The following is a 26,376-nucleotide window of genomic DNA, read 5'->3' on the forward strand; positions in this document are numbered from 1 at the left end:
TCAGTGCTGCATTTGATACGATCGATCACAGCATTCTGTTACAGAGACTTGAACATGTTATTGGGATTAAAGGAACTGCATTTGGCTGGTTTAAGTCATATTTATCTGATAGATTCCAGTTTGTTCTTGTAAATGAAGAATCTTCCTCACACGTTGGAGTAAGTCATGGAGTTCCACAGGGTTCTGTGCTTGGACCGATTCTTTTTACTTTATACATGCTTCCATTAGGTAACATTATCAGACAGCATGGCATAAATTTCCATTGTTATGCTGATGATACTCAGCTGTACTTATCTATGAAACCAGATGAAACCAATAGGTTGGTCAGACTACAAGCCTGTCTTAAAGACATAAAGACCTGGATGACTCAGAACTGTCTGCTTCTAAATTCAGACAAAACTGAAGTTGTTCTCTTTGGACCTGAGCACTTCAGGGAGAAATTGTCTAGTTATATAGTTACTCTAGATGGTATTTCCTTGGCTTCTAGTTCTACAGTGAGGAACCTTGGAGTTATTTTTGACCAGAATTTATCGTTTGACGCACATATAAAACTGGTTTCTAGGACTGCCTTCTTTCACCTTCGTAATATTGTTAAAATCAGGAACATCCTGTCTCAGGGTGATGCAGAGAAACTAGTTCATGCATTTGTTACTTCAAGATTGGACAACTGTAATTCCTTATTATTGGGCTGTCCCACATATTCTCTGAAAAGCCTCCAGCTGATCCAAAATGCTGCAGCCAGAGTTCTGATGAGAACTAACAGGAGAGATCATGTTTCTCCAGTTTTAGCTTCTCTTCATTGGGTCCCTGTTAAATTCAGAATAGAATTTAAGATTCTTCTCCTCACATATAAAGCTCTAAATGACCGAGCTCCATCATATCTTAAAGATCTCATTGTAAGGTATTTTCCTAACAGAGCACTTCGATCCCAAACTGCAGGTTTACTTGTTGTTCCCAGAGTTTCTAAAAGTACAATGGGAGGTAGAGCCTTCAGTTATCAGGCCCCTCTCTTGTGGAATAAGCTGCCAGTAAATGTCCGGGAAGCAGACACCCTTTCCACTTTTAAGATTAGGCTTAAAACTTTCCTTTTTGATAAAGCTTATAGTTAGGGATGGCTCAGGTAATCCTGAAACATCCCATAGTTAAGCTGCTATAGGCTTAGACTGCTGGGGGACCTTATCTGTCACACCTTTCCTCACTTTGCTCTCTTTTTCCCCCTGTTTAATTTCACAATTGATTTTATGTACATGTGACATTATTGTGGTTATTAACTTGTGTTTCCCTGTTCCAACAGATATAATTTGAATGGTGTTATGGTGTTTTTCCCCCCTCTTTTCCCTCTTTTCTGTCTTCTCAAACCCCAGCTGGTCGAGGCGGATGGCCACCCTTCCTGAGTCTGGTTCTGTCAGAGGTTTCTTCCTGTTAAAAGGGAGTCGTTCCTTTCCACAGTCGCCACAGGCACGCTCAGGACTGGAGATTGGACTGAAGACAAGTTTCAGTGCAATCTGTTGGTTTCCTTAGCTAGGATATTAATTTTTGAATTGGCTCTATATGAATTAATTGGATTATGATTACAATGAATTGAATTCCAATTGGCTTGAATTGGACTATATTACTTAAGTGCCTTGAGATGACAATTGTTGTAATCTGGCGCTATATAAATAAAATTGAATTGAATTGAATTGAATTAAGTACAAGGTGAGTGCTAGGATAGGAGATGCTCTCTGAAGAGCTGGGTTTTCAAGAGTTTCTTGAAGATAGACAGGGACGCCCCTGTTCTGGTAGTGCTCGGTAGGTCATTCCACCATCGTGGGACGATACATGAATAGAGTTTGGATTGTCTTAGGCGTGGTGTAGGCACTGCTAGACGACAATCCTGACCGAGTTGTGATGCAAGCCTTTGCAAGAGCATTCAAGTAGATGGGAGCCGTTCCATTAAGCACTTTGTAGCTAACATCAGTGACTTGAATTTGATGCGGGTGGGTAAGGGTAGCCAGTGGAGTTCAATGAACAGAGGGGTGACGTGTGTTCTTTTAGGCTGATCGAAGACCAGACGCGCCGCCGCGTTCTGGACCATCTGCAGAGGTTTCATAGTACAGGCTGGGAGACCAGTTAGGAGGGCATTGCAGTAGTCAAGGCGGGAGATGACCATGGCCTGCACCAGAAGTTGGGTGGCATGTTGGGTTAGGTATGGTCTCATTTTTCTTATGTTTAGTAATGCAAAGCGGCATGAACGAACAACGTGATCTTTGAAGGTTAGTTGGTCATCAATCATGACACCCAAGTTTCTAGCAACCTTTGATGGAGCAAGAGATAGGGATTCGGTTTGGATGCAGATGCTGTGGTGTATGGTTGGTTTGGTTGGGAAGACAAGCAGCTCAGTTTTTGGGAGGTTAAGTTGGAGGTGATGGGCTTTCATCCATGTTGATATGTCAGAGAGTCTGAGATTCGTGCTGAGACCGTGTGGTCATCAGGTGGGAATGACAGATAGAGCTGGGTATCATCAGCATAACATTGGTATGAGAAGCCATGTGATCGGATGATCTGTCCCATTGAGTTGGTGTATATGGCAAAGAGAAGAGGTCCCAGTACTGAGCCTTGGGGGACCCCTGTGGCGAGGTGGTGCGCTGCAGAAGTGTGACCAAGCCAGGATACTTTGAAGGACTGACCAGTGAGGTATGATTCAAACCAGGAGTGTGCTCTCCCTGTGATGCCCATGCTAGAGAGTATGGACAAAAGGATACTGTGGTTGACAGTGTCAAATGCAGCTGATAAGTCGAGCAGGATAAGTACAGAGGACTTAGCTGTCGCTCTGGCTTCTTTTAAGGCTTCTGTCACAGCTAACAGAGCCGTTTCGGTGGAGTGTCCACTTTTAAACCCAGATTGGTTTGGGTCAAGGAGGTCGTTATGTGAGAGGTAATCAGTGACCTGCTTAAAGACCACCCTTTCAATGGTTTTAGATAGAAACGGGAGGAGAGAGACCGGCCGATAATTCTCCACATGAGTTGGAGGGAGGGAAGGTTTCTTGAGCAGCGGTGTAACCTGAGCTTGCTTGAATGTGGTAGGAAATGTGCCCGATGTCAGTGAAGCATTAATCACATGCGTGACTGCTGCAGTTACAGTAGGAGCAATGGATTGGAGAAGATTAGTAGGGACGGGGTCCAGCGGGCATGTAGAAGGACGGCTACATGTGAGAAGTTTAGACACACTGCTCTGAGCGAGAGGGGTAAATGAGGAAAATGATGCAGTAGGACTTCTGCATGCAGATTTTGTGGTACCAGGTTTGGTAAACTGTTTGCTTACAGCTGCCACTTTGTCAGTAAAAAATCAGGCAAAGGTGTCTGCTGTTAGATTGGTAGCAGGTGGCGGAGGCGGAGGATTAAGTAGAGTTTTGAAGGTGGAAAAAAGTTTCCGGGTGTCAGTAGTACTATGAATCTTGTTGATGTAGAAAGACTTTTTTGCATCAGTAACACTGGATGCGAATGATGACAGTAGCGTCTGGAGTTTAGCTAGATCTGCCGGATCTTTTGACTTGTGCCATTTCCTTTCGGCAGCTCTGAGATTGGTGCGCAACGCTCGGAGAGTATCATTAAGCCAGGGGTGAGACTGGGAGGATCGGGAGGGTTTGGTGGATAGAGGACACAGACTATCCAGAGATAAGCTCAGAGTAGAGCAAAGTGACTCCGTGTTATCATTAACCTGAAGGGAGGAGAATGTGCTGGAGGTTGGAAGAGCGGAGGCAACAACGGAGGAGAAGCGGGTGGGCGACAGGTTGCGGAGATTGCGGCGGAAGGAAATCATCGCGGTCGAAGCAGATGATCTTCTTGGGAGACTCACTCTGAACTGAATGAAATAGTGGTCAGAGAAATGCAGAGGTGTGACAGATATAGATCGGAGGACTGCTGAGCAGTTGTAGCTCAAATTATAGCTGTAAAGCAATATCTAGTGCCCACCACCAGACGTGAACTACGCCGTTTTTCTGAGTATGGCTGTAGAAATTTCTCCGTGGTGGTTGCTCCTCTCACACAAAGGTGTAGCCCAAATGTTCCTTTTAAATGGACAAAGGGCTGTCAACAAGCTTTCGATGCTGCCAGATCCCTGCTGTGCTGTGCACCAGTTTTAGCTGCACCTAGGTTTTCAAGCCCTTTTGAACTAGAAGTGGATGTCAGTGCTTGTGATGCTGGAGCAGTCCTCCTGCAGGATGGTGCTGATGGGGTGCCAGTGTGTTTCTTCTTAGTCAGGTTTAAGAATCATCAGTTTAACTATTCATCCATTGAGAAAGAAATCCTGACGATGCTGCTTGCTTTTCAGCACTTTGATGCATATGTTGGTTCCCGTACCCTCCCAGTGACAGTGTACACTGATCACAACCCTCTGGTTTTCTTGGGGTAGATGTACAACCATAACCAATGGTTAATGCGGTGGACATTATTGGTGCAAGAATATAACATAGAAGTCCAATACAAGAAAGGAGTGGAGAAGGTGGTAGTGGATGCATTGTCCATGTGTGAGGTAAGGGTTTTGTGTTTTTTATTGTGAACATTTTTAAAACAAACCAAAGTTTGTTTTGTTTTTTTATGGGTGGGGGTGTTACAACCCGAGGGTCATATAGTATGTTGTGAGTTTGTGTTCTTCTTCGTGATGCAGCCAGGTGAGTTGTCCCAGCTGTAGCTGAGTAGGCCTAATCAGCTGGGCTACCTTTAAAAGGAGGAGGAAGACGTCAGCCAGGGGCCTGTGGGGCCAGCTATGGTTTTGTGCGTTTGCAGGAGCTAGTTTTGTTATGTTTTAAGTTCCTGATTCAGTCTTTAGTTTTGCCATGTTTTCCTTAGCTTCTCTTGCCTTGCCATCAGCTTCATCCACATCACCTGTGTTTCTCCCCTCGGCTGCACTCACTCACCAATTACTCTCCTCAGCATTTAGCCTCCAGGGCAAGAGAAACTAAGGAAAACATGGCAAAACTAAAGACTGAAGCGGCATGTGCCTCAGTTTATCTTCGCCAGGGAAAGAGAGCAGTGAATGACTACGCCATCAAGTTCCGCACCCTGGCAGCGACTAGCAGCTGGAACTATTTGGTTTGAACAGAGATGTTCATAGCCGAGCTAGCAGGCCCCATAAAGGACCAGCTAGCGCCTCTGCAACTTCCCGACAACATGGATGGGCCCTGGAAGCTCAGATCAACAGTTAGAGGAGGGAGAGAGAGACAGTGGGCGAGCGAGAGAGTGGCTGCCAGCTGCTGCCAGCGGCTGCCAGCGGCTCCAGTTCTGGTTTCCAAGAGGCCTCTTTCAAGGGGTTGACGCCAGTGATGCCTGCACCTCTCAACGCTTTGGTCTGGGATCTCCAGCCCGTCCACCGGAGGAACCCATGCAGCAGGGGCTCCACCTGAGGAGCGCGAACGTCGATGCCACAAGAGTCTCACCTTCTTGGGGTTGAGTATGCCCACAATTCTCTACCTACTTCTGCCACGGATCTCTCGCCATTTAAATGTGTGTTTTGGTATCAGCTCCCCCTCTGCGCCACCTTTCCTAACCTCAAGCCGGATATCAGCGTCCCCTCAGCGATGGATTTTTCAATTTCAACTTTGTTCACCCACTACAACCAATCAAACTTTGCGGCGATGACGGTAAACAGGAAGTGAGGCCATATCTCAGCAACCTTTTGATATTTTGACATCTAACTTCTAACACAGACTCATGACCACTTCTTTAAGACCAAGAATTTCGGTGACCTTTGACCTTTAAGGGGCGCTATATGTAGCAAAAATGCATTTTTGCTTATATCTTATGACCCATTGGTCCAAATTTCACAAATGAGGTACAGTTGGAATCCCTGGATCAAGACGAGTTCATTACACCATATGATGTCATTTTCACCATGGATTTTCTGCCATTTTGAATTTTATCAAAATCTTTCCAAAACCATTTCAGGTCACCCAGACGGTCTGATTTACACAGGACTTGACACGTAGAATCATCAGACCAAGCCCTAATAAAAGTTATCATGTGTATCTTTTAATTTCACTTCCGTTTGCCTGTAGCAGCCAATCAAACTCAGCGCCAACACGCCAAACAGGAAGTGAGGCCATATCTCTGTGATACATTGATGTATCGATGCCTAACTTGGTGCATGGACTCGTGATGCCTTCCTGAGCAGCCACAGGCTTGCCTGCTATACTGTTATGCAGGGTGAAATTAAAAATGTTTTGCTCACCTCAGGATCTTGAGTATAAAAAACAGTAAAGACAAGGAATCATAAGTTTTCCAACAGTATGAGCCCATTTGCTGTAAACCATATTACTACTCTAGACATCGTCAAGAAAATGGATGCATGTGCTGCAGTACCAGCTGAAACTTAGGATCTAATCTGTAAACAACAAGAGAGTACATACAAGGTCTCCGATGACCGACTCAAGAAGTAAAGAGTGAGAATAATGCTTAATAAAGTATTGTGCTTTGGAGCCTATCACATCTGTTACTGTGCGAGGGGTGGGGTACAGCCTGAATGGGTTGCCAGTCACAGGATCACACAGAGACAAATGAGACACACAACCATGCACACTCACACCCACTCCTAGGGACAATTCAGAGTCACCAATTAACCTAACATGTTTTTGGATGGTGGGAGGAAGCCAGAGTACCAGCAGAGAACCCACACATGTGAGAACATGCAAACTCCACACAGAAAAGCCCCAGTCACGATTCGAACCAAGATTAGGCTACATCCCTTCTTGTTTTCTCGCATCAGGGGGCGGACCAAAGGTCACACTACTTTAAACTTGCATCAAAGAAATTAGTGGCGTTAAGAGAAACTTTGTGTTAACTTGTTATTAATGCGTTAATTTTGACAGTCCGAGTTGGTTTATCGTCCTGTTTTCACTATGAGCCTTGGGTTGCTTTTATGCATAGTCGGTGTTCTAATATCTATAGTTTTTTTCCATATGTATATGGGCAAAGGTTTATGCTTCCACCTTGATTGTGTCTCCCTGTAGAAAGAGATTGCAAGTCTTTCTTTGCTTTCTTCTTTTTTCAATATTATCAGATTTTCTATTATACAGGCAGTATACAAACACATAAAAACCCAAAGAAAAATCATACAGGCACCCGTGTAAAGACTTAGTCACCTTGCCCAGAAAACCGAAACCTCACAAGCCCCTTTGTGAGTGCCTAGGCATTGAAGTTATCCCTTGTGAGCAAAAAGTTCATCTCGCTACGGCTGCAAGTTGGAGAAGGGAAGGTTCTGCCATCTGAGAATTCTCTTGTTCTTCAGGGGGACTTCAATGCCCATGTGGGCATTACTGGAGTGACCTGGAGTGACCTGGAGTGACCTGGAGAGGCGGGATTGAGAGGAACGGCCTTCCTGATCTGAACCTAACCTTGTTTTTTTACTTCTGTGCTAGTCATGGATTGTCTATCATGAACACTGTGCGAGCATACGGCGGTCATGTGTGTACATGGTACCAGGCCACCTTAGGCCAAAAGTCAAAGATCGACGTTGTAGTTGTAGACTTGCGGTTATATGTCTTGGACACTCGGGTGAAGAAAGGGGCAGAGCAGTCAACTGATCACACCGGGTGGTGAGTTGGATCCATTGGTGGGGAAGACTGCCTATTAAGCCCAAGCGGGTAGTGAAGGTTAACTGGGAACTGCTGACCCAAACTGAAGATGTCATGGCATGCGAAGGAGCACTTTGAAAATCTTCTCAATCCAGCCAGCATGTCCTCTAATAAGGAGGCTGTCTGAGGATTTGTCCGAGGTAGCGGATATAGTTTAAATGCTTCCCTGTGGCAAAGTGCCAGTGGTGGACAGGATTCTCCCTGAGATGCTGAATGCTCTGGACATTGTTGGGCTGTTTTGACTGATATGCCTCTTCAGTGTTGCATGGTAGTCTGGGACAATGCCTGTGGAGTGGCAGACTGTTTTGGTAGTTCCCATTTTCAAGAAAGGTGACCAGAGAATGTTACAACTACGGGGGGATCACACTGCTCAGCCTCCCCGGAAAAGTTTACTCCAGGGTAAGTGGTGGAGAAGAGGCTCTTGCGGATTTTCTAATCTTGGATTCAGAAGGAGCAGTCCGTATTTTCCCCAGGTATTGAAGCAGTGGACCACATTTTTACCCTTGCAGAGTTACCGAGGGGATCGTGGGAGTTTGACCATCTAGTCTAGATGCGTTTTGTGGACTTGGAGAAGGCTTATGGCCCATGTCCCACGAGGAATTATGTGGGGAGTGTGCAGTAGTATGCAGGAGTGATATGCTTGCATCCATGTAAAACTGATAGAGCTGGTATAATTTGACCAATCACAATCTACATATCTGTGAGACTGCTGCAGCCAAAGCAGGAAGGAAAGCCAACAAAAAAGGATTATGGGGTACCGGGTTTGCTTTATTCGGTTCCTGTATAACCAAAGCAAGGCAAGGCAAGGCAAGGCAAGGCAAGGCAAGGCAAGGCAAGGCAAGGCAAGGCAAGGCAAGGCAAGTTTATTTGTATAGCACAATTCAACAACAAGGTGATTCAAAGTGCTTTACAGAGACATTAAAACAGAAGAAATAAAAAGCATGATTTAAAATTTAAACAAAAGAAAGAAATAAGAACAATAGATAAAATCAGAAAAGATTATATATATGAAAGATAAAATCAATAGTTAAAATATGATTCCGTTTTGAAACTCAAGCTTATTCAAATGCAGTGTTTCAGCTGATCTGAGGCTTTCTGAGAGTTTGTTCCAGACATGTGGAGCATAGAAGCTGAATGCAGCTTCTCCATGTCTGGTTCTGACTCTGGGAACTGATAAAAAACCGGATCCAGATGACCTGAGGGGTCTGGAAGGTTCATAGTGGGTCAGGAGGTCACTGATGTATTTTGGTCCTTGACCATTCAGAGCTTTATAGACCAGCATTAGAACTTTAAAGTCTATCCTCTGATGGACAGGCAGCCAGTGTAGACTTCAGAGCTGGACTGATGTGCTCCACTGTTTTGGTCTTAGTGAGGACTCGAGCAGCTGAGTTCTGGATGAGCTACAGTTGTCTAACTGACTTTTTAGGTAGACCTGTAAAGATGCTGTTACAATAATCAAGCCTACTAAAGATGAATGCATGGACTAGTTTTTCCAGGTCCTGCTGAGACATCAGATATTTTAGCCTTGATATATTTTTAAGGTGATAAAGCAAAGCAAGAGCTGTGTCTGCATTCTTGGCAGTAGTAGAAACTCATTTATAGTGCATATTGGACTCCAGGGCTGCCCCTTATCATGATACTGTTTATAACGATCATGGACAGGATCTCGAGGGATCTCAAGGTGTAGTTGGGGAGAGGATGGTGTCTGGTTTGGGAACCTCAGGACGTCTTTGTTTTTTGATGATCTGGTTCTGTTGTCATCTTCATGCCAAGGCCTTCAGCACACACTATGTATATATAGTATAAGGTAGATGGGATGACAGTCTGCTCTTCCAAATCTGAGCCCATAGTTCTCAACCAGAAAAAGGTGGAATGCTCTCTCTGGGTTTAGGATGAGTCCCTGCATCAGATGAAGTATCTCAGGATCTTTTTCAAAGATGATGGCAGATTGGAGCAAGAGATGGACAAGAAGATTGGCACTTCATCAGTATTATGAGAGTGTTGCTCCGGTCCATCATGGTAAAGAATGAGCAAAACCAGAAGGTGAAGCTTTCAATTTACATGAGACATGAGTAGTGACCAAAAGATGAGGTCGCAGATACAAGAGGCTGAAATGGATTTCCTCCAGAGGGTGGCAGGGCTCAGCCTTAAAAATATGGTGAGGACTTCGGCCATCGGAAAGGGAACTTGGAGTAGAGCCGCTACTACTCCGCATCAAAAGGAGTCAGTTGACGTGGCTTGGGCATCTGGCTAGGATGCTTCCTGGTCACCTCACTTTGGAGATTTCTCAGGTACGTCCAACTAAGAGTAAGCCCCGGGACATACCCAGAACTCGTTGGGATTATATATCCCCTCTGACCTGGGAATGCCTTGACTCCCCCAGTATGAGCTGTAGAGTGCTGCTCGGGAAAGGGATGTCAGGGTTTTCCTCCTGAACATGGGACCTCCACGACCTGTCCCTGGTTAAGCATAAAGCAGTGGATGTATTTATCAAGTACACATTGAACTGAATGTTGGGCTTTTGTACAACAAAAGTGATACACTACTTTTAGTCAGACAACACTGAGGAGATAGTTTGCTAAGTGTGTCAACTGTTGAAGGTCTTTTGTGTGTGAGAGAATAATAAACACACCCAGAGAGGACTTCTGCTTACACCAGACTAAAAGGCTTGATGACCACCTGTTTTTGATTTAACCACTGAAGCAGCAGTACACCCACACTGATTCCTGTTGTAGTTTTTCTTCTTTATTATTTTTTTTGTGAAAACACAACTACATTTTAAACTCAAAAAGACAGTTAGCAATGATAGATTGTCTCCCACCCCATGCAGGACACCATCAGTAAATCAAAATAAATCAAAATAAAATAAAATGTGCAATAACAATTACTACACTGTGCAATTCACAAGCCCATGTACAACTGCTGCTATTGTCTGATACTACCTGCTGTTGTGTTTTCTATTGTTTTTTTGTCTTTATCTTTATCTTTATCTTTCTTGCTGCTGTGACAATGTGAATTTCCCCATTGTGTGACAATAAAGGGAGATCTAATCTAATCTAATTGTCCTGTCATACAGTTTTCTGCTCAGATGTATGTGGCATGACAGTTTATAGTCTCTATTTATGTATACCTCAGGTTTGGAAAGGAAAAACAACTAAAATAACAGCATCCTGAAAAACAGGATTTGGCAATACAAGCAGATACTATTAGGTCTGTTTAACATATAAAGCTACAAGGGAAATTAACTCAAATTTACTATAATATTACAATAATAATTAACTATACTACATTTTTTCATTCATGAGCACAAATTATGTCAAGAGCATACAGTAATGGTTAAAAAGAAAAATAAAGAAAGTGAGATTTTGCCATCATTAAGTGAGTTTGAAAACAATAAATTGATAGAACAACAATGAATGGTGGAATACATACAAGTTATTCATTTCGCTGCAAAAATCTCTAGGAATGATTTAAGATTAACCTGTTAATCAACTTTGTGAACACATGAGTCAGAAAGTTGGTCTTGGCTTCAGTTAGTTTGTGTTTTGGTAAGAAGGCAGTGACCTTCCAAAATAAACCATTGTCTGCCCTGCTGACAAACTCAGTCAAGCTGGAAAAGGTGACCTCATCTTTGGTCTGTATGTGGTGGACGGTGTTGTGTAGTCTGGTTTCACATTTACTGTTTGAAAAAACATTTTAAACCTGTTTTGATTAAAACACTTGTGAAACCACAAGTGTTATTATCAACATATTCATCAACATATTGTTAATGTCCTTCAGTTAGTTTCTCTACGCAATTCTTGTCAACCTTCATATTAAAGATAGAGTCTCATGAAAAAGAAGTACAATTTCTTTCTATTATAAGGTTTTTACATGCCAGGACAACATTTAAAAAATATCAAACAGTAGAAAAATTAAAGGAATATTGAGTACATGTTCCTCCACTGCTGCTTGAACTTCTTGTCCATGTCAAAGCTCATGTCTATTGTTCTCTCCTGAATCAAGCAGACAAGATTCTATACTGTCTCTGGATTTTCAGACATGGTGGTTACAACATATTATCTGGTCTGTTTGGTCTCCACAACAATGCCCCCACCCCCGACATTAGCCGCATTTTGCTCTGGCCCTGCAAGTAGTTGGTGCTATAGTATCACCAGTTTTTAGGACTGGAGCTAGAGCTTTAATGATCAAAAATAACTGGTTGGAGGCTCTGACTCCAAACCAGCACTGAAACTGCTTAGGCATTAAATTTCCTGAAGTCGCTTTTATTCTCCATGTCACTGAAAGGGAGCTGCTTATATATGGTTTATATTATTTGCATTTCCATTAAGGTAAAAAATCTGTGAGAGAGCTAATGACATGCTGACTTGATAACTGAAGGGGATTTCAGAGACAAAGCCATTTCGAAACAATCATTTTTTCCTCTCATTTGGACAGCACAGTTGGATAATTGGATGATACAGTATGGCTGCTTTTATATTTTCTTACAAAGATTCCCCACTGCAGAGTCAACAGAAAAAAACATATTGTGGGGAAAAGAAACAAAGTTCTTGCTCACACAGTTTTGGTTGAACACATCACTTCACACAAAGGTAATTCCTACTGTGTTTATACAGAGATGTTGACCTCCAGGTGAGGATGTGAAACACATATACAGTCAAGCATGCACACACACAACACTACTACAAAAAGTAGAAAAAAAGTCCTCAACCTCTGAGATGAGATCACCACATTGAGGCTGGATAATAAATGAGGGAAAGGTGGGGGTGAGGGCGGTGTGTGGAGCAGAAGTGATTTTTTTCCCCCAGCTCTTTTATTCTGCTAAGAAGGAGGCTCGATGACCAGAAGATCTGAAAGCACCGAAACTTTAGAAAATACTTACAAATCTACAAAAGACAAGCAAATTGAGAAAACAACTATTTATTAGACAGTGCACTAAAAATACACATTACCAGAGTGGTGTGATGTAAATACTCTGTTTTCAGGGAACACACAAAAGTAATGAAGTTTGCTGAGACAAGCTGGCTGTGGAATGCAGTGTGACAATTTAAAGTAGTAAAGTTAAATACTTTGCTAAGTTATCGGGGTCATTCATGAGTGTAACATTGTTTTCAGACGAAAAAACTCAAAACCACATTGTTATTCTGATGGATAGAGTCCTGTGCTCTGTATCATTGTCCTGATGAGCGAGAATGATCATAAGACAGATCAGGTTTTTATATCAGATCAGGTTGTGTTAATGGTTGTCTTCCTTGTCTTTTTACAACTTGTTGCTTCTTTTTGTGAAATTCAATATTTGAACTGATATTTACTGTGATTACAACTGTACACCAACCCATCTCTCCAACACCATCATCAAATTTGCTGATGACACCACCTTTGTCGGGCTCATCTCAGGCAGGGAAGAGTTGCCGTACAGAGATGAGGTTGGTAACCTGTCAGCGTGGTGTTCTGCTAACAACCTTTCACTGAACACCGCAAAAACAAAAGAACTCATCCTGAACTTCCGAACTGGCCCCTCTGATCATCAACGGGGACTGCGTTGAAAGGGTTCACACTTTTAAATTCCCGGGCGTCTGCATCACGGACGACCTCTCCTGGTCTGCTAACACCAAGGCTGTGGTGAAGAAGGCTCAGCAACGTCTCCATTCCCTGAGGGTGCTCATGAGAAACAGCCAACAGCAGCAGGCAGGAGAGCTCTGCAGAGAGTGATCAACACAGCTCAGAGAATCACTGGTTGCTCTCTGCCCTCCCTGGACAATATTGCCAGCTGACGATTCGCTAGCAGGTCGAAGGACCCACCCCGGTCATCACTTCTTTAACCTGCTGCCCTCAGGCCAGCACTACAGGTCACATATAGACAGAACGAATAGGCTCAGAGACAGTTTCTTCCCCAGAGCCATCAGAACTCTAAATACTCTTCACCATAAAACACACTGACTTTAAATCTTCTCATGCAAAATAAATCTATGTGCAATCACCCTGCCCCTCCACCTGTACGTGCAATACACTTGGCCAGTGCAATTATGTATATACTTTTATTGACCTTATTATGTTTAATACTTTTATTCAACTTCTTACTTTATTGCTGTTTTTCTTTTGTATATATGTGGCACCAAACAGAGCAGCGCTCCTGATTTCATTGTATGCAAGTCATTCAATGACAATAAAGGCTTTCTATTCTATTCTATGTGTGGGACTAAGTGTCTCAGCAGCTGTTATAGATCAGATATTATTCTTTTCAGCAACCAAAATGAGCATTGTTAATGATATCACAAGTTCTACAATACATAAACACATTTGCTCCAGTTGTTGCCCTGCTTCAAAGCAGGTTATTAGTGACTGGCCACAATGTTGCAATCTCACAAATCTGAGCAAAATGCAGGTTCAAAATAAATAAAAAAAGAAGGGGAAAACTCCCATTGTCAGTTTGCGTCAACGATTCTACATGTTCTGCCTAAAAAGAGAGCCCAAAGGCAAACATAGTGTATGGAGCTCAAAAGATAACAGACACCTGTCGGTAATTACAATTAAAATTCACACTACTGTAATTAGTATAATTACACAATAGCAATAAAGTAATACTGTCACCCTGGTGCTAAAGGTGCTGTCATAGTCATTTTCTTCCTCCTTCTTCAGGAAGAATCCAAAGAGAAAAAATATGGTTTAAAAATAAACATAGAGTAAGAAGCAAAAGAGAGAAATAACTGTAAATACAGACTGGAGGAGTATGTGTCTGTAGTGTGCCATGAGTTTGAATGACTAAGAACTGAAAAGAGCAGGAAGCCAATAAAGAGGACAGCTTGGAGCAGGCAGGTTTTGGATGAGCCCTCTGGGTGTTGTGTCGTCTCGGCGTGTTAAATGCCAGCCAGATTCTTAGGAGAGATGCACAGTGCTGATAAAACAAGACAGCAGAGGGAGGGGAGAGAGACACAAAGCCAACAACAGATTGGCTAATGTGTATCTGTCAGAGCAGGAAGCTGCTATCTTCAGACAAGAGTATTGTCCAGGCTAAATAACAGAATCCTCCTCTTTGTAAACATTTTACCATGAAAGAAACGAAGTGCAGCCCACTAAAATCCACAACAGCTTTTTCTGTGAGCAGACATATATATGATGATGTAGCTATTGTAATGAATTATCTCTTATAATTATAGAATGAAAGCATCTAACCTTGGTTTATTTAATAACTCTGCCCACACTGTGATTGTCTGCTTTTTTTTTTTTGGGGGGGGGGGGGGGGGGGGGTAAAAGAATGTAGCTTCATGGTGGTTGATGGATGTGTATGTTAGAATGGAGAGATGTTACAACCCCACAGAGCTTGAGATGGAATAATGCATCACAGCAGACAGAGTTGGTGCTGACCCTGGTAAGCTTAATGTTCTTACCTCCTCTGATGGATCCCAACTGCAAAATAATAATATTATTCCACTGAAAAAATGGCAGACTTTTTTCTCCCAAACAGCTGACAAAATGAAGTAGGAGCCTGAAAAACAACAAATAACATCAGGACTTCTGGTGGATGTTGACTGTACCATATCCAACCACTGGCAGTAAGTAATTATTACCTTTAGTTTGATGTTAGAAATAAATAAAAAAAACAGTGGAAATGTAAGTGACAGGAGTCCCTAGTTCTGATTTTCTCTCTAACTTCTCTCTAACTAGTAATAAAAATAATGACTTCAACTAACTCCTCTGACATGCTGTCCCTTCCTAGAGTGTTCCATAAATCTGGCAGTTATGACCCATACTGCAAAGTAGTCTGTGCCCCCCACTTCCACCTCCACTCCCTGGTGGTTCAGTGGTTTGGCTCTGCTAGTATGGTTCACTCTTTGATCCTCAAGCTCATTACGAGTACACTGCACAGACTCCCTCAGTTCAGGGACTATTTGAGAATTGCAGCTTTCCATAGCAAGACTTAATGTGGAAATACAAGGGTGGAGAAATAAATGTTCACCAGTAAAACAACGAGCAGTAAAAATGTGGTAGGTCCACTTCAAAATAAGACCCAGTCACAGACAGCTTTTGCAGTTACTGCCTTTAACTAACCTAAATAACACAGAGAATACATACAGTCCTGATGATTCATGTGCTTTTCTCTTTCTTAAGTCATAAATATGACACAAGAAACAAGCTAAAGAATATACCAACCACAATACTGAAATCATTTTAATTGTTAAGTCATATTATTTCCCTGTCATCTTGTGCACCTCACAGTTCTCACTGTCATGAATTTTAATGGAAAAACTAAATTAAGGCAAATAAAATATATTCATATTTTCTTCACAAACAGATACATATTAGTATACATTTTATATAAGAAATAGTTAATTTCAATTATATCTGTACAGAGTTAGAGCGGTTATAATAACTGAAAATGAATATCCTGCCTGTCCTTAGTCAACGAGAATATATATTCAGTGTTTCTTTGAGTGGTCTTCTTCTTTGATCAAATATTTCCTTCTATTGTAGCATCTCTCCTAAGACCAGGCTGTTTAGTGGGGCGGAGCCGAAGGGCCATGGTTTGAGCGACAACTCCCTCCTCTACTCACTTTACAGTAAACGCAAACATAATGAAACCATTTCTCCTGTTATAACAAATATATTCCACCTCTATATATCAATATCTACTGAGCTGAGAGGTAAATGGTTTATCAGTATAGCGCTGTAAGTTAGCAATACATGTTAGTAAACCTGTAATGGCTCAAGCCGGAGATGTCCACAGCGTAACTCGTAGTAATGCATGTGTACCGTTAATTACTGCATTTAAATCTTTTGTATATATTAACATCATTAAATTATTGTACTTGGAGACCTACTTTTGTAGAAACATGCCAATAGTGCAACCGAGAGCAATACATTGCATTCAATGTAGCATTGAGAGTGAGGAGAGGACCAGTGTTGTGTTGAAAAATCTTTTAAAAAGTAACAGCAATAAGTGTTTAGAAGTTGGTGTATGTCATTGTGATTATGATAGGGTGCTATATAAATAAAACTTCACTGAATAAGGCTAAATAAATACACCACGAGGAATTATTTCCCAGATACTTCCATTTCCCTGCTCTGAAGTTCAGCTCTGAGAGTTGGAACTGATCCTCTTTGTGGCTCAGTTCCTTCAGTCCAGCGTTGAACTGGACCAAGTTGTTAAAACAGTGGGATGAAAAGTGGCTGCTGCACATTCACAGTCTTTAGCTAACTCTGCTGGAACATTAGCCTCAGATATAGTTTATCCACTGGGCTCTTATATCCTCTGAGGCTGCTGCTGGATGGAAGATGCATGCTCCTCAGTGCAGCTGACAGCAGAACATTTCCACCAGAAGCTGGCTTCATCCGTCCAGCAGGGTGGATGCGAGTGGGCGGGGCTTAGAGGTCCAGGCTTAGCAGAGGAGGTGGAGTGAACTTGATGAGTGATGTAAGTTTACACTTAAAATGGGAATGACTTGTTGAGTGACATATTTTCAAACCAAGGGGGCCTAAAATGGAAAGCCAGGGTTGTGTTGGCTTTTGTATTGGTGGTGACCTCAGACATCCAAATATCTGCTCAAGCATAGAAAAAAGTGATTTTTCTATAATATGTCCCTTTTAACACCTTGTCTTTTTGAAAAATAGAAAATAATCAAAGGATTTAAACAATATGCAAATAATTGATTACATTATATTTTCATTTATAGTTTGTGCCTCCCAACCATTTTTGAAGTAGTACTGTAGTATCGGTATTCTCACTTAGCATCTGATGGACCTGGGATTCCATCAAACAAACTAATACTTTGGTGTTAAACATGACTGATGGGGTACCATCAATGTTCGCAAGCTGATTGATTATCATCCTCTCAGTGACAAGCACGAATCAGAGTCTGCCTGTGGCCCCTTTTAACAATGATTTGTATCTCTTTCAAATTTTAGAGCCTGTCCTAGTGTGACAGAGGAATGTCAAGCTGTTAGGTCAGTGAAAAGAGACAGAAGAGATCACTCTCTATATGACACCAAAGTTAGTGTAATAAAACAACAGGAAGCTGGCTGTAAAGGGAGAATTGTGTGCAGCAGCAACACATTTTATTCTGTGAATGATCTGTGCAACATCATTTTGCTGCCCTTATAGTCATCCAGTGCTTTACTTGGTTTTCTCACTGCTGTTAAGGGAACGCATATTTTAATTTTTAACAGATTGTTTTGTATATGCTATATTACACAATTTAAAAAAAAGGGTTTCAGCTAGTGTTCCAGCTTAATTCAATTAAATTTTATTTATATAGCGCCAAATTACAACAATTGTCATCTCAAGGCACAATCATGTTGTGCCTTGTGAAAATGTTAACAATCAACATTTTTGGTAGATCTCCATGAATCTTTCTACAGGCATTAATGTTCCCCTGAGGATGTATCACACATCTAAATTCTCCTCCAGTGCCACCAGCAGGTCAGCAAAAAATAACAACATTCTCTCACTGACAATGTGGCTTTGCCTTATTAGTGTTAATAAGTTTATTACTGCACGAAATGCTGACACAATACAACAATTGTTTTATTATTGTATATATTACATCTGCTGAACACCACATGTTAGAACTGTTCCAATGATCATGTTAGTGGGTTTCTGTTAGCCTTTAGCTAAAAGCCTAAACTCACATTGCTATCAGCATACACAGACAACTTTTGTTTACAGTGTATTTTTTTCTATTCATCTTTTGAATGATTGAATGATTATATAATTTCTATATCCCATCATTTATTTATTTACTTAACCTGTTTCCACTGAATTTCAGCATTTACCTTTTTATCAATATAGGCTAACTATCAAAACCTTTTTTTTCAATATTTTCAAGTGTTGGCGTTTTCATCCAGCAGTTGATGCCTGGAGTATGTGTGACAAATATGAACTGCATTTACAAATTCCATGTTTCGCTTGCCTGCAATTTAAGGTATCGATCTGGCATGAGGGAAAAGTTTGGGTTCAGAGTCTTGAGCTCAACATGTTATTAGTGGACAATCTGCTTTTTCTTGAATCACAGCTACTTAATTCTGTCACCTTTTGCCAAAGCTTGAAAAAGTAGCTAACGTACATATTCATAAATGCATCAAAGTTGCCTTCACAAGTTTCTGAAACAGCACTGTCACTGCTGCTTTCTTCATCAGACATACCATCAGATATATCATCATTCAGCAACCTTATCAGTAAATCATGACCTGTGAAACATGTAACAGCTACACACATGTATCTTGCAGATTTTTTATCAAAAACATTCATTCATTATATTATTCATCATATTCATTCTTTCAGAATTACAAAATGTATGATTGTGTGTCTGCCTCATGCAGGTTTGAAATCTAAAAAGTGCCCAATAATGTCATTGCATCATGAAAAGCAGAGGTATTCCTCAAACAGTTGCCTGTCTCACTCCCTCCCTAGTGTCTTGTGCTCTATGTCCGCAGACTGTTTCGTGTTGCCGCTGTTTGAAGTCGAGGTGGGGTCAGAGGAGCAGCAGCATCAATCACTGTAGTTAGATAATGGTGGAAACTGTAGAAGCATAACCTGATGCTGCCTGGGCAAGATTTTGAAGAGGCGATGAAACCCAATCTGCAAACTTTTTACAAGAGCTTGTTTGTCTAGGGCTGGCTTTGGCCGGTGATCAGCTGAGGTACCCAAACAGAACAGTGCTTTAAGTAGTTCCTGCTGGTGTCCATGTTGTTTCTTTACATTGACTTTAGACACTGCCCTTCTCTTTTCTTTTTCCCCCACCCCCAGGAGGTACAGAGCGTATTGAGTCCTCGACAGCCTGCTGTGTCTGGGTTGAGGATTTACTTTCGGATCTTCACCTGCAGGGGGTCTCTGCTTTGATTAATGCTTAACACACAAAGTCCTCTGGTTTCTAATAAAATAAACCTGCTTTGTTTTAGAATGATATATCCCACATACTTCCTTGTTTAATGATGAATAATGAAAGCTTATAATGCAGGGTAAGGAGCAAAAATCACACAAGATGCAGTACAATGACACTTCAAATAACATATAATTGTTTCATACAGTTAGGTTTTGACTTAATTAATAGAAATGCAATATATAGAATTATTATAGACAACCACCAAAGTAGAGAGGTGGAAAAATTCCTTCAAATTTCTTCAAAGTGTCCTTTATTGCACGAACCATAGAATATGCAAATGGTTGTGCATCTATACGGTTACATGAAGTAATAAAGAAGATCAAAATGACTAATTACTGTCATAGGGAGAATGTTGGCCCCTAACTAATCCATCATGTGTTTTAAATACCATGCCATGATATCAACTCTCTCTAACAAACCAAAGAAACTCCAAAAACGAACAAAAACCCTTAAGCAGTCCCCGATAGCTATGAGGCTAAAATGAACAACCTTTTGCTCTACGGTTTATAGGCTTTTGGAAAAATACAGTCTCTGTGTCCCCATGAGGCCAGGGTAAAATCAGAAAACTCATGGCAGGATCAATTTACTTCAACACAATCAAAACCTCAAATATAAAAGTAAATAGCAGCCCCACAACAATAAGCCACTAATGACACTGAACCTGTTCCAAATTCCAAATGTTCCAAAAACCACAAGTCTACTACATCTCATGCAACAGAAGTGACACATAAAACAGCTACATCTGTTTTCTACATAGTAGGCAGCTTTTTATTTAACGTGCCATGCACATCAGCCTTCAAAGAGAAGTCAGCCACTTGCATTTTAATAGCAGATTCAGACTCCTGGTACAGGGACCCCCTGGATGGAGAAGGTTACAGTTTTAAGCTTCACACATAACAGTTGATACTGATAAGTAACTGATAAGATTGAGCAACTATGGTTGAAATAAATCAAAACAGTAACAAAGACATTTTCAGTCTGAGCACTTTTCATTCAATACAGCTTTCTCTTCATGATAAAGAACTCTGCCGGGTGCTACAGGTGCAACAAAAGAACAATAAGTATGAAGCAGGTTTGGAATGGTTCAATGGTTCCGACTCGCAGCCGTGGTAGCCATGAATGGACATGGACAGCTGCAGCCACGAGCCCGACTGTGTTCCAGCCGGGCTCCACGTCTCTGCCGGCTGGAACACAGTCGGGCTCCACGTCTCTGCCGGCCTTCCAGCCGGGCGCCACGTCTCTGCCGGCCTTGTTCCAGCCAGTCATCTCTTCACCTGAACCGGCCTCGCCGCCGGATCCCTCCTCCGAGCTTGAGCCGGCCTCTTCCAGCCGGTCTTCTCCTCGTCCAAGCCGGCCTTTCCGCCGGGCTCATCCGAACCGGCCTTTCCGCCGGGCTCATCCGAACCGGCCTTTCCGCCGGGCTCCTCCTCGCCAGAGCCGGCCCTTCCACCGGGCTCATCCTCGTCCGAGCCGGCCTTTGCGCCTGCGTTCGGAGCCCGTCCCTCCCACCCTGAGTTGCGAACGTCTGGGAGCCGTTCCTGGGGGAGGGCTGTGGGCGTCGCCGGGGGTGGGTCGGGTGGACGCACCGTCGTCCTCGCCTTCACCTGTGGAGGCCCGGGTGGGCTCATCGTCATCCTCGCCATCGCCCGCGGAAGCCCAGGGGGGCGCAGCCTTGTCCTCGCCGTCGCCCACAGAAGCCCAAGTGGGCGCATCTTTGTCATCGCCCACACCCACGGAAGCCCAGGTGGGCGCACCCCCACCACTACCTTCACCAGTGGGAGTCCAAGTGGACCCACGCCTGTTCTTTCTGCCGCCAGGGAGAGCCCGGGCTGGTTCACGGATGTCCTGTCCTCTCCTCACTGCCCTGAAGGGGCGTCCGGGTCGCCGGAGGTTTGGCCGTCCGCCAGACGGTCTCCGGCCCCAGAGACCACGTCTCCTCGTTTTGTGTTTGGAATAAACCTTTTTGATTTGGAAGTCTTCATCTGGGTCCTACCATCCTCCACCGTTCCTGACAGTGTCAACAGGTGATCGTAATAATGATTTCATACAAAAGCATCATCAATGAAAGGCTGAGTCTTTGAGGAGCAAAGATGGCAGAGGATCTCCGGATTGTCAATAAATGTCTTAAAACTAGTTTTCTACTAATTTTAGTTGTTACACTTTCTACAGTAAAGAGATTGTTGAGGTTATCCATCTACCCTGAGCTCCTTCACAGTCTAAAACATGGTCACCTGACCTCGCCAAGGCACCTGTCATAATTACTGTGGCCCCATCAGGTTTTGGGGTGTATGGTGAGATGGCATTTTGAAATAAGTGGCTTTCTTCATTCCATTTCTCAACTCTTTACTTAAGCTATAACAAATAAATGAGAAATTAGAGTATATTATGAATTATGCTTCTGTATGTGTCATTAAAAATTTCCTTCTAAAGCTGTTGTGCTAACAACTGAAATATTCCTTAACTTGTGGTAAATTTTAGTCACTATTCTTTTTCGATATAGTATTTGTTACAGGAGCATAATTTTGACAACAGATAGACGGTTAAATACACTGGATAGTGTAGTGGTATGATTGCCACCTGCCATGTGGGAGACCTGAGTTCAAATCCCCTACATGAAAGGTACTAACTCCAGTAGGGGTCCTTAGGTAAGACCCCCTTACCCTACATGCCTATCTGTAAGTCGCTTTGGATAAAAGTGTCTGCTAAATGCATAAACATGGTAGTAGAGGGCTGCATTGGGATTGGGTCCCCAACTCAAATCTCGTGGGAGTGGGCGGTATGAACTTTGCTGCGGGCGGGAGCGGGAGGCTAAAAAAAAAACTTACTGCGGGATCGGGATATGTCCTATCAACAGGAAGTCAATAAATAATGTGGAATGGAAGCTCAAAGAAGGTCTTTACAGCACAAAGACAAAGCAAGACAAGTCTGACATTTGGAGAAGTTTCTCAATTGTCGATGAATCTCTTTATTAATAGCCTATAAAATGACGTGTTTTCTCCTGCGGGACGGGAGAAGACACAAAATCAATGCATTTCTATTATTGTGCGGGCATAAACACCCGTTTTGCGGGTGCGGGCGGGTGTGGACACACACGTTGCGGGAGCGGGCGGTAATGATCTGAAATTCAGCGGGAGCGGGATAAAGAAAACAGTCCCGCGCAGGGCTCTAAATGGTAGCATCTTATCTTCTGATATTTGTATTTGTATTTTTCAGATACAGAGGAGCACAAATGTTTTCTCCTCCAGGGGTAATGCTTGATCAAAACAGAGCTCTCTGTGGAAAAGTAAGGCACCTATTGTAGAATCACAGAATTATTCATGTAGATATTTGGACTTAATTTAATTAACAAAAGGTTGTTTTTAGTTTCTTTTGATGAAAATAATGAAGAAAAAATCCTAATATTTTTTGCATTAGATCTAACAGTCTAACAGGCCAGTCTACTTGTTAATCAATTACTTAATTTGTTATTTATTGATTAATTACTTTTGCCTCTCTTGTTCTTAATGAAATAATATAAATTTGGACTACCTCAGTTGACATCACTGTTATCGGCCATATCTAATTTCCCCATTGCTATCATATGGATGAGTATATTATATAGATATATACTAAAACCTAAAACCTTCCGGCCTACTAGCCAAGATGACCAAGGTTGATTTGTATGATTTGCTAGATATATCATGATCTGTATTTGCATACATGTCTGTCTGACATCACAGCTACGTGTTTATTAAAATATTATCTTCACCAGACCTAGTCTTATTTGGCATTTGTACTAATTGTTCTTGATTAATCTACAAATCCATTAATTAATCGACAAAATATTTTGAAAATTACATTCATGCTTCATTCATTTAATTTTTCCATTGTATTCCTGTGAGACTCGGTGTAAAAAAATCATATTTTTTATGGAATTTGCTCTTTGGTTCATTTGTGGCTTGCTAACCAGCTATAAGTCGAAGCCTACGCTGAGAACCTTTGTGGATCTCTGTTAGTAGTTCTCAGGTTAAGATGGGGCTTTGGGAGCAGACCCTTCAGTTCTGCAACATCCTGTTAGCCTTCATTTAAAACATCTTGCCTTTGTGTTTTCTTGTGCATTTTCCAGTGTTTGCTCCCCAGTTCTGATTACTTTTGTTGTATGTTATTATTTCATTTAATAAAATGCTTTCATATGCTATTCAACAAAACAGATTTAACAACAAATCTTTCCTGATGAGATATAAAAATCTACAAACACATTCAATGCCGTCGGTCTGTTGCTGCTGGAAGTTTAAGCCGCCAGGGTCTCTGTGTAAACTTACTGAGGATACATGCTGCCAGCTGTTGGTCAACAGACCTTCAACTTGCAGCAGTAACACTGAAGCTGTAGCGGTGGACAAAGGCCCTAAGAAGAGCAGACAGCAAGACAGAGAAACCCAGCAGAGAGATGATGTGACAGTCAGATGGCCTGCAGTGCCAGCTTCTCTGAAGAAACCTCAGTGCAACAAGCAAGACCACCCAGCTACATGGTTCCTTCCAGTAACATTGTTCATACAATATCAGCACATCAGACTGAGACTGATGAAATATACAGTTTGCATGACACCTACAACCAGCTCTCTGACATGTTGCTCATGCCACCTCTGCCCTGTACCTTATTGAAAGGCATAATTTTATATGGTTCCCTAGATATTTGCATATTGAAGGATACATCCCTTCAAGAACCTGATTACATTTTGCAGCCAAAACTATTCACATGTGAAGTCTTTTCATACTTGTCCTTTATACACATGGAATTAGTATGAATAATGTGCAATTTAGGTGTAAACTAAAGTCACACTTTAAAACTCAAAACACACTGCACACTGACATTTTATTAGTTATCCATAATTTTTCCTCTGAATTCAGTTAGTAAAATGAGTAATGTGATAACAGTCATCCAAAAAACATGCAGTCAGCATCAGTGCACACTTTCTGATCTAAAAGATTTATGTTGCATGGTGTTACTTTCACGATCTATCTTCTTAAATAAAATAAATAAATGACATTAATGCTAGTGCACATTTGTGAATGTTAATATTAAGACATCAACAAGTATTTCATCAACTCAAAACTCAAAATGGAAAAAATTCAAATGAAATTACTAGAATATAACTGATTGTGCCATTCTTATAGTGTATTTTTACTTGTATGATGTTGATTTTCCTGTGAACAGTAACAGTGATAAATTGTTATCACAAAGAAGTTCTGACAGTTTCCTTTGTTTGTCCATTCATTTTAAAGTGGTAATCATTTTTTAGAGTGGTAGTATTTTGGGTGCCTTGGGGAAAAAGGCTGAATAGAATGAGGATTGCGAAAGGAAGCGCAGATAAATCAAATTGTCTCATTACTGAATCATAGTGCGTTTTTTAATATAAAGATCAGATTCAAGCAGTGGTGTGCTAACACTCAAATGGTGATAATTTTTGTTTCTCGTTTCTTACTGTTCTGTACGTTTTAAAGCTATCTTTACCTCCGGCCGCTGCATGCGCGCCTGAAGGCCCGCTGAGGCCGAGCCGACAGCGGCTACAGAAACAAACTGTCTTACCGTTGGTAGTCGCTCCTGCAGTACAGTTTGGTGTCCTTGAAATAGCAGGTGGAAGTGAGCGGCTGCTGGCACGCGGCGCATTGCAGGCACCCCTCGTGCCAAGATGCGTCGTTGACCCGCATCAGGAAGCGGTCTGAGATGATCCGCGTGCAGCCCGCACACACGGCCTGCTGGGCAGAGTCACCGCCTGAGACACAGCAAGGGAGAACGGAAGACTCGTGAGCTGCAGCACAGCTTGTCTAAGCACAGAATAATAAAATAAAGTCAAATAAAATAAAACAGAATGAAATAAAATGCGTAACAGCCAGAGGAAACACTGAGGTCGTGAATGGAAAGAATCATTGTTTTTTCCTACATTGTGTGTTATGGTCCGTGGTTTGCATGAAAGGCTAAAAGTAAAGGTCAAACATTGTGTTTAACATCTCCGTGCTGGCATGTTTCTGTCTCCTCACTTAAACTAAGCGGGTAGAAAGTGTACCTGTGGCCCGGATCCACTCAGGTCCATTGTTGTGTAGGCCTGCCTCGGACACGCTGTGCCGATTCTATCTTCGTGTTCTCTTGTTTAATTCTAGCATATACCCGCTGATTCTGGCTGCTCTGAAAGAACTGAAACTGTTTTTCATGTATTCCCAGTTGGTTCTACCTTTTGTTTTTCTTGCTCCTTATAATGTGACAGGAGCGAAGACAATGATGCTCAAAACCACATCACATTTGCTGCTGTTCCTGAAATAACGCGTTTCATTCCTTTAGAAATATTGGCTATAGCACACTGGATAAACTCATCAGTATGAACAGACAACTACAGAGATAACACAGGCTACAGCCCAAAAACAGGCCTAAAACCAAACTGCCATCAGAATTAATTCAAGCAACAGCGGGATGAGAGAAGGCTGAACACGAATACCGACCGATAAAAGAAAAAAAAATTAAAAATCAAGCAGTTTCTACTAAACCCGACAGACGACTCCTGTCTGGCTGGTGCCTCTGCTGAGGGGCAGCCACCTCCCTCCGCTGCCAGCACACGAGTTTAGAGAGCACTCTGAACTCACCCATTATAACGTGCAATGAGCTGGCATCACTGAGAAGACGATCCTCTATTTTTATGTCATTCAGCATCTTCACACAACCAGCAGAGCCGACCGACTCGCGCCTCTCTGCACGCGACACACTTGTTGCAGTTTCTATAAACTGAGAGATCCCGGACTGTCTTTAGTCCCTGCCGCCTGAGAGCTGCTGTTAAATGAACAAGGGCTCCAAGATACTAAGCTGAAACCCTTTATCAATGAGGATGAGTATCAGCTGATGTAAGCCCAGGGTGCTGG

The 26,376-nt window shown here is 42.2% G+C and overlaps 1 protein-coding gene across 2 annotated transcripts in view; it reads right to left on the reverse strand.

Moving 5' to 3' along the window:
• The window catches only part of LOC140276633 (LIM/homeobox protein LMX-1.2-like), a 72,414-nt gene extending 46,244 nt beyond the window's left edge, over positions 1 to 26,170 (reverse strand). Inside the window, exons 1-3 of one of the 2 annotated variants that reach the window (XM_072371412.1) lie at positions 26,104 to 26,170; positions 25,463 to 25,476; positions 25,055 to 25,224 (exon numbers count right to left, since the gene is read on the reverse strand). In XM_072371412.1, coding sequence (XP_072227513.1) covers positions 25,055 to 25,224; positions 25,463 to 25,476; positions 26,104 to 26,170 — 251 coding nt within the window. Of the gene's footprint in view, positions 1 to 25,054; positions 25,242 to 25,462; positions 25,477 to 26,103 lie in introns of both variants that reach the window. The other variant, XM_072371411.1, reaches the window with a different exon arrangement.
• Positions 26,171 to 26,376: the final 206 nt, after the last annotated feature.

The sequence above is a fragment of the Leuresthes tenuis genome, unplaced genomic scaffold (assembly GCF_036924035.1).
Source record: "Leuresthes tenuis unplaced genomic scaffold, fLeuTen1.0.hap1 SCAF_19, whole genome shotgun sequence".
Lineage (NCBI taxonomy): Eukaryota > Metazoa > Chordata > Actinopteri > Atheriniformes > Atherinopsidae > Leuresthes > Leuresthes tenuis.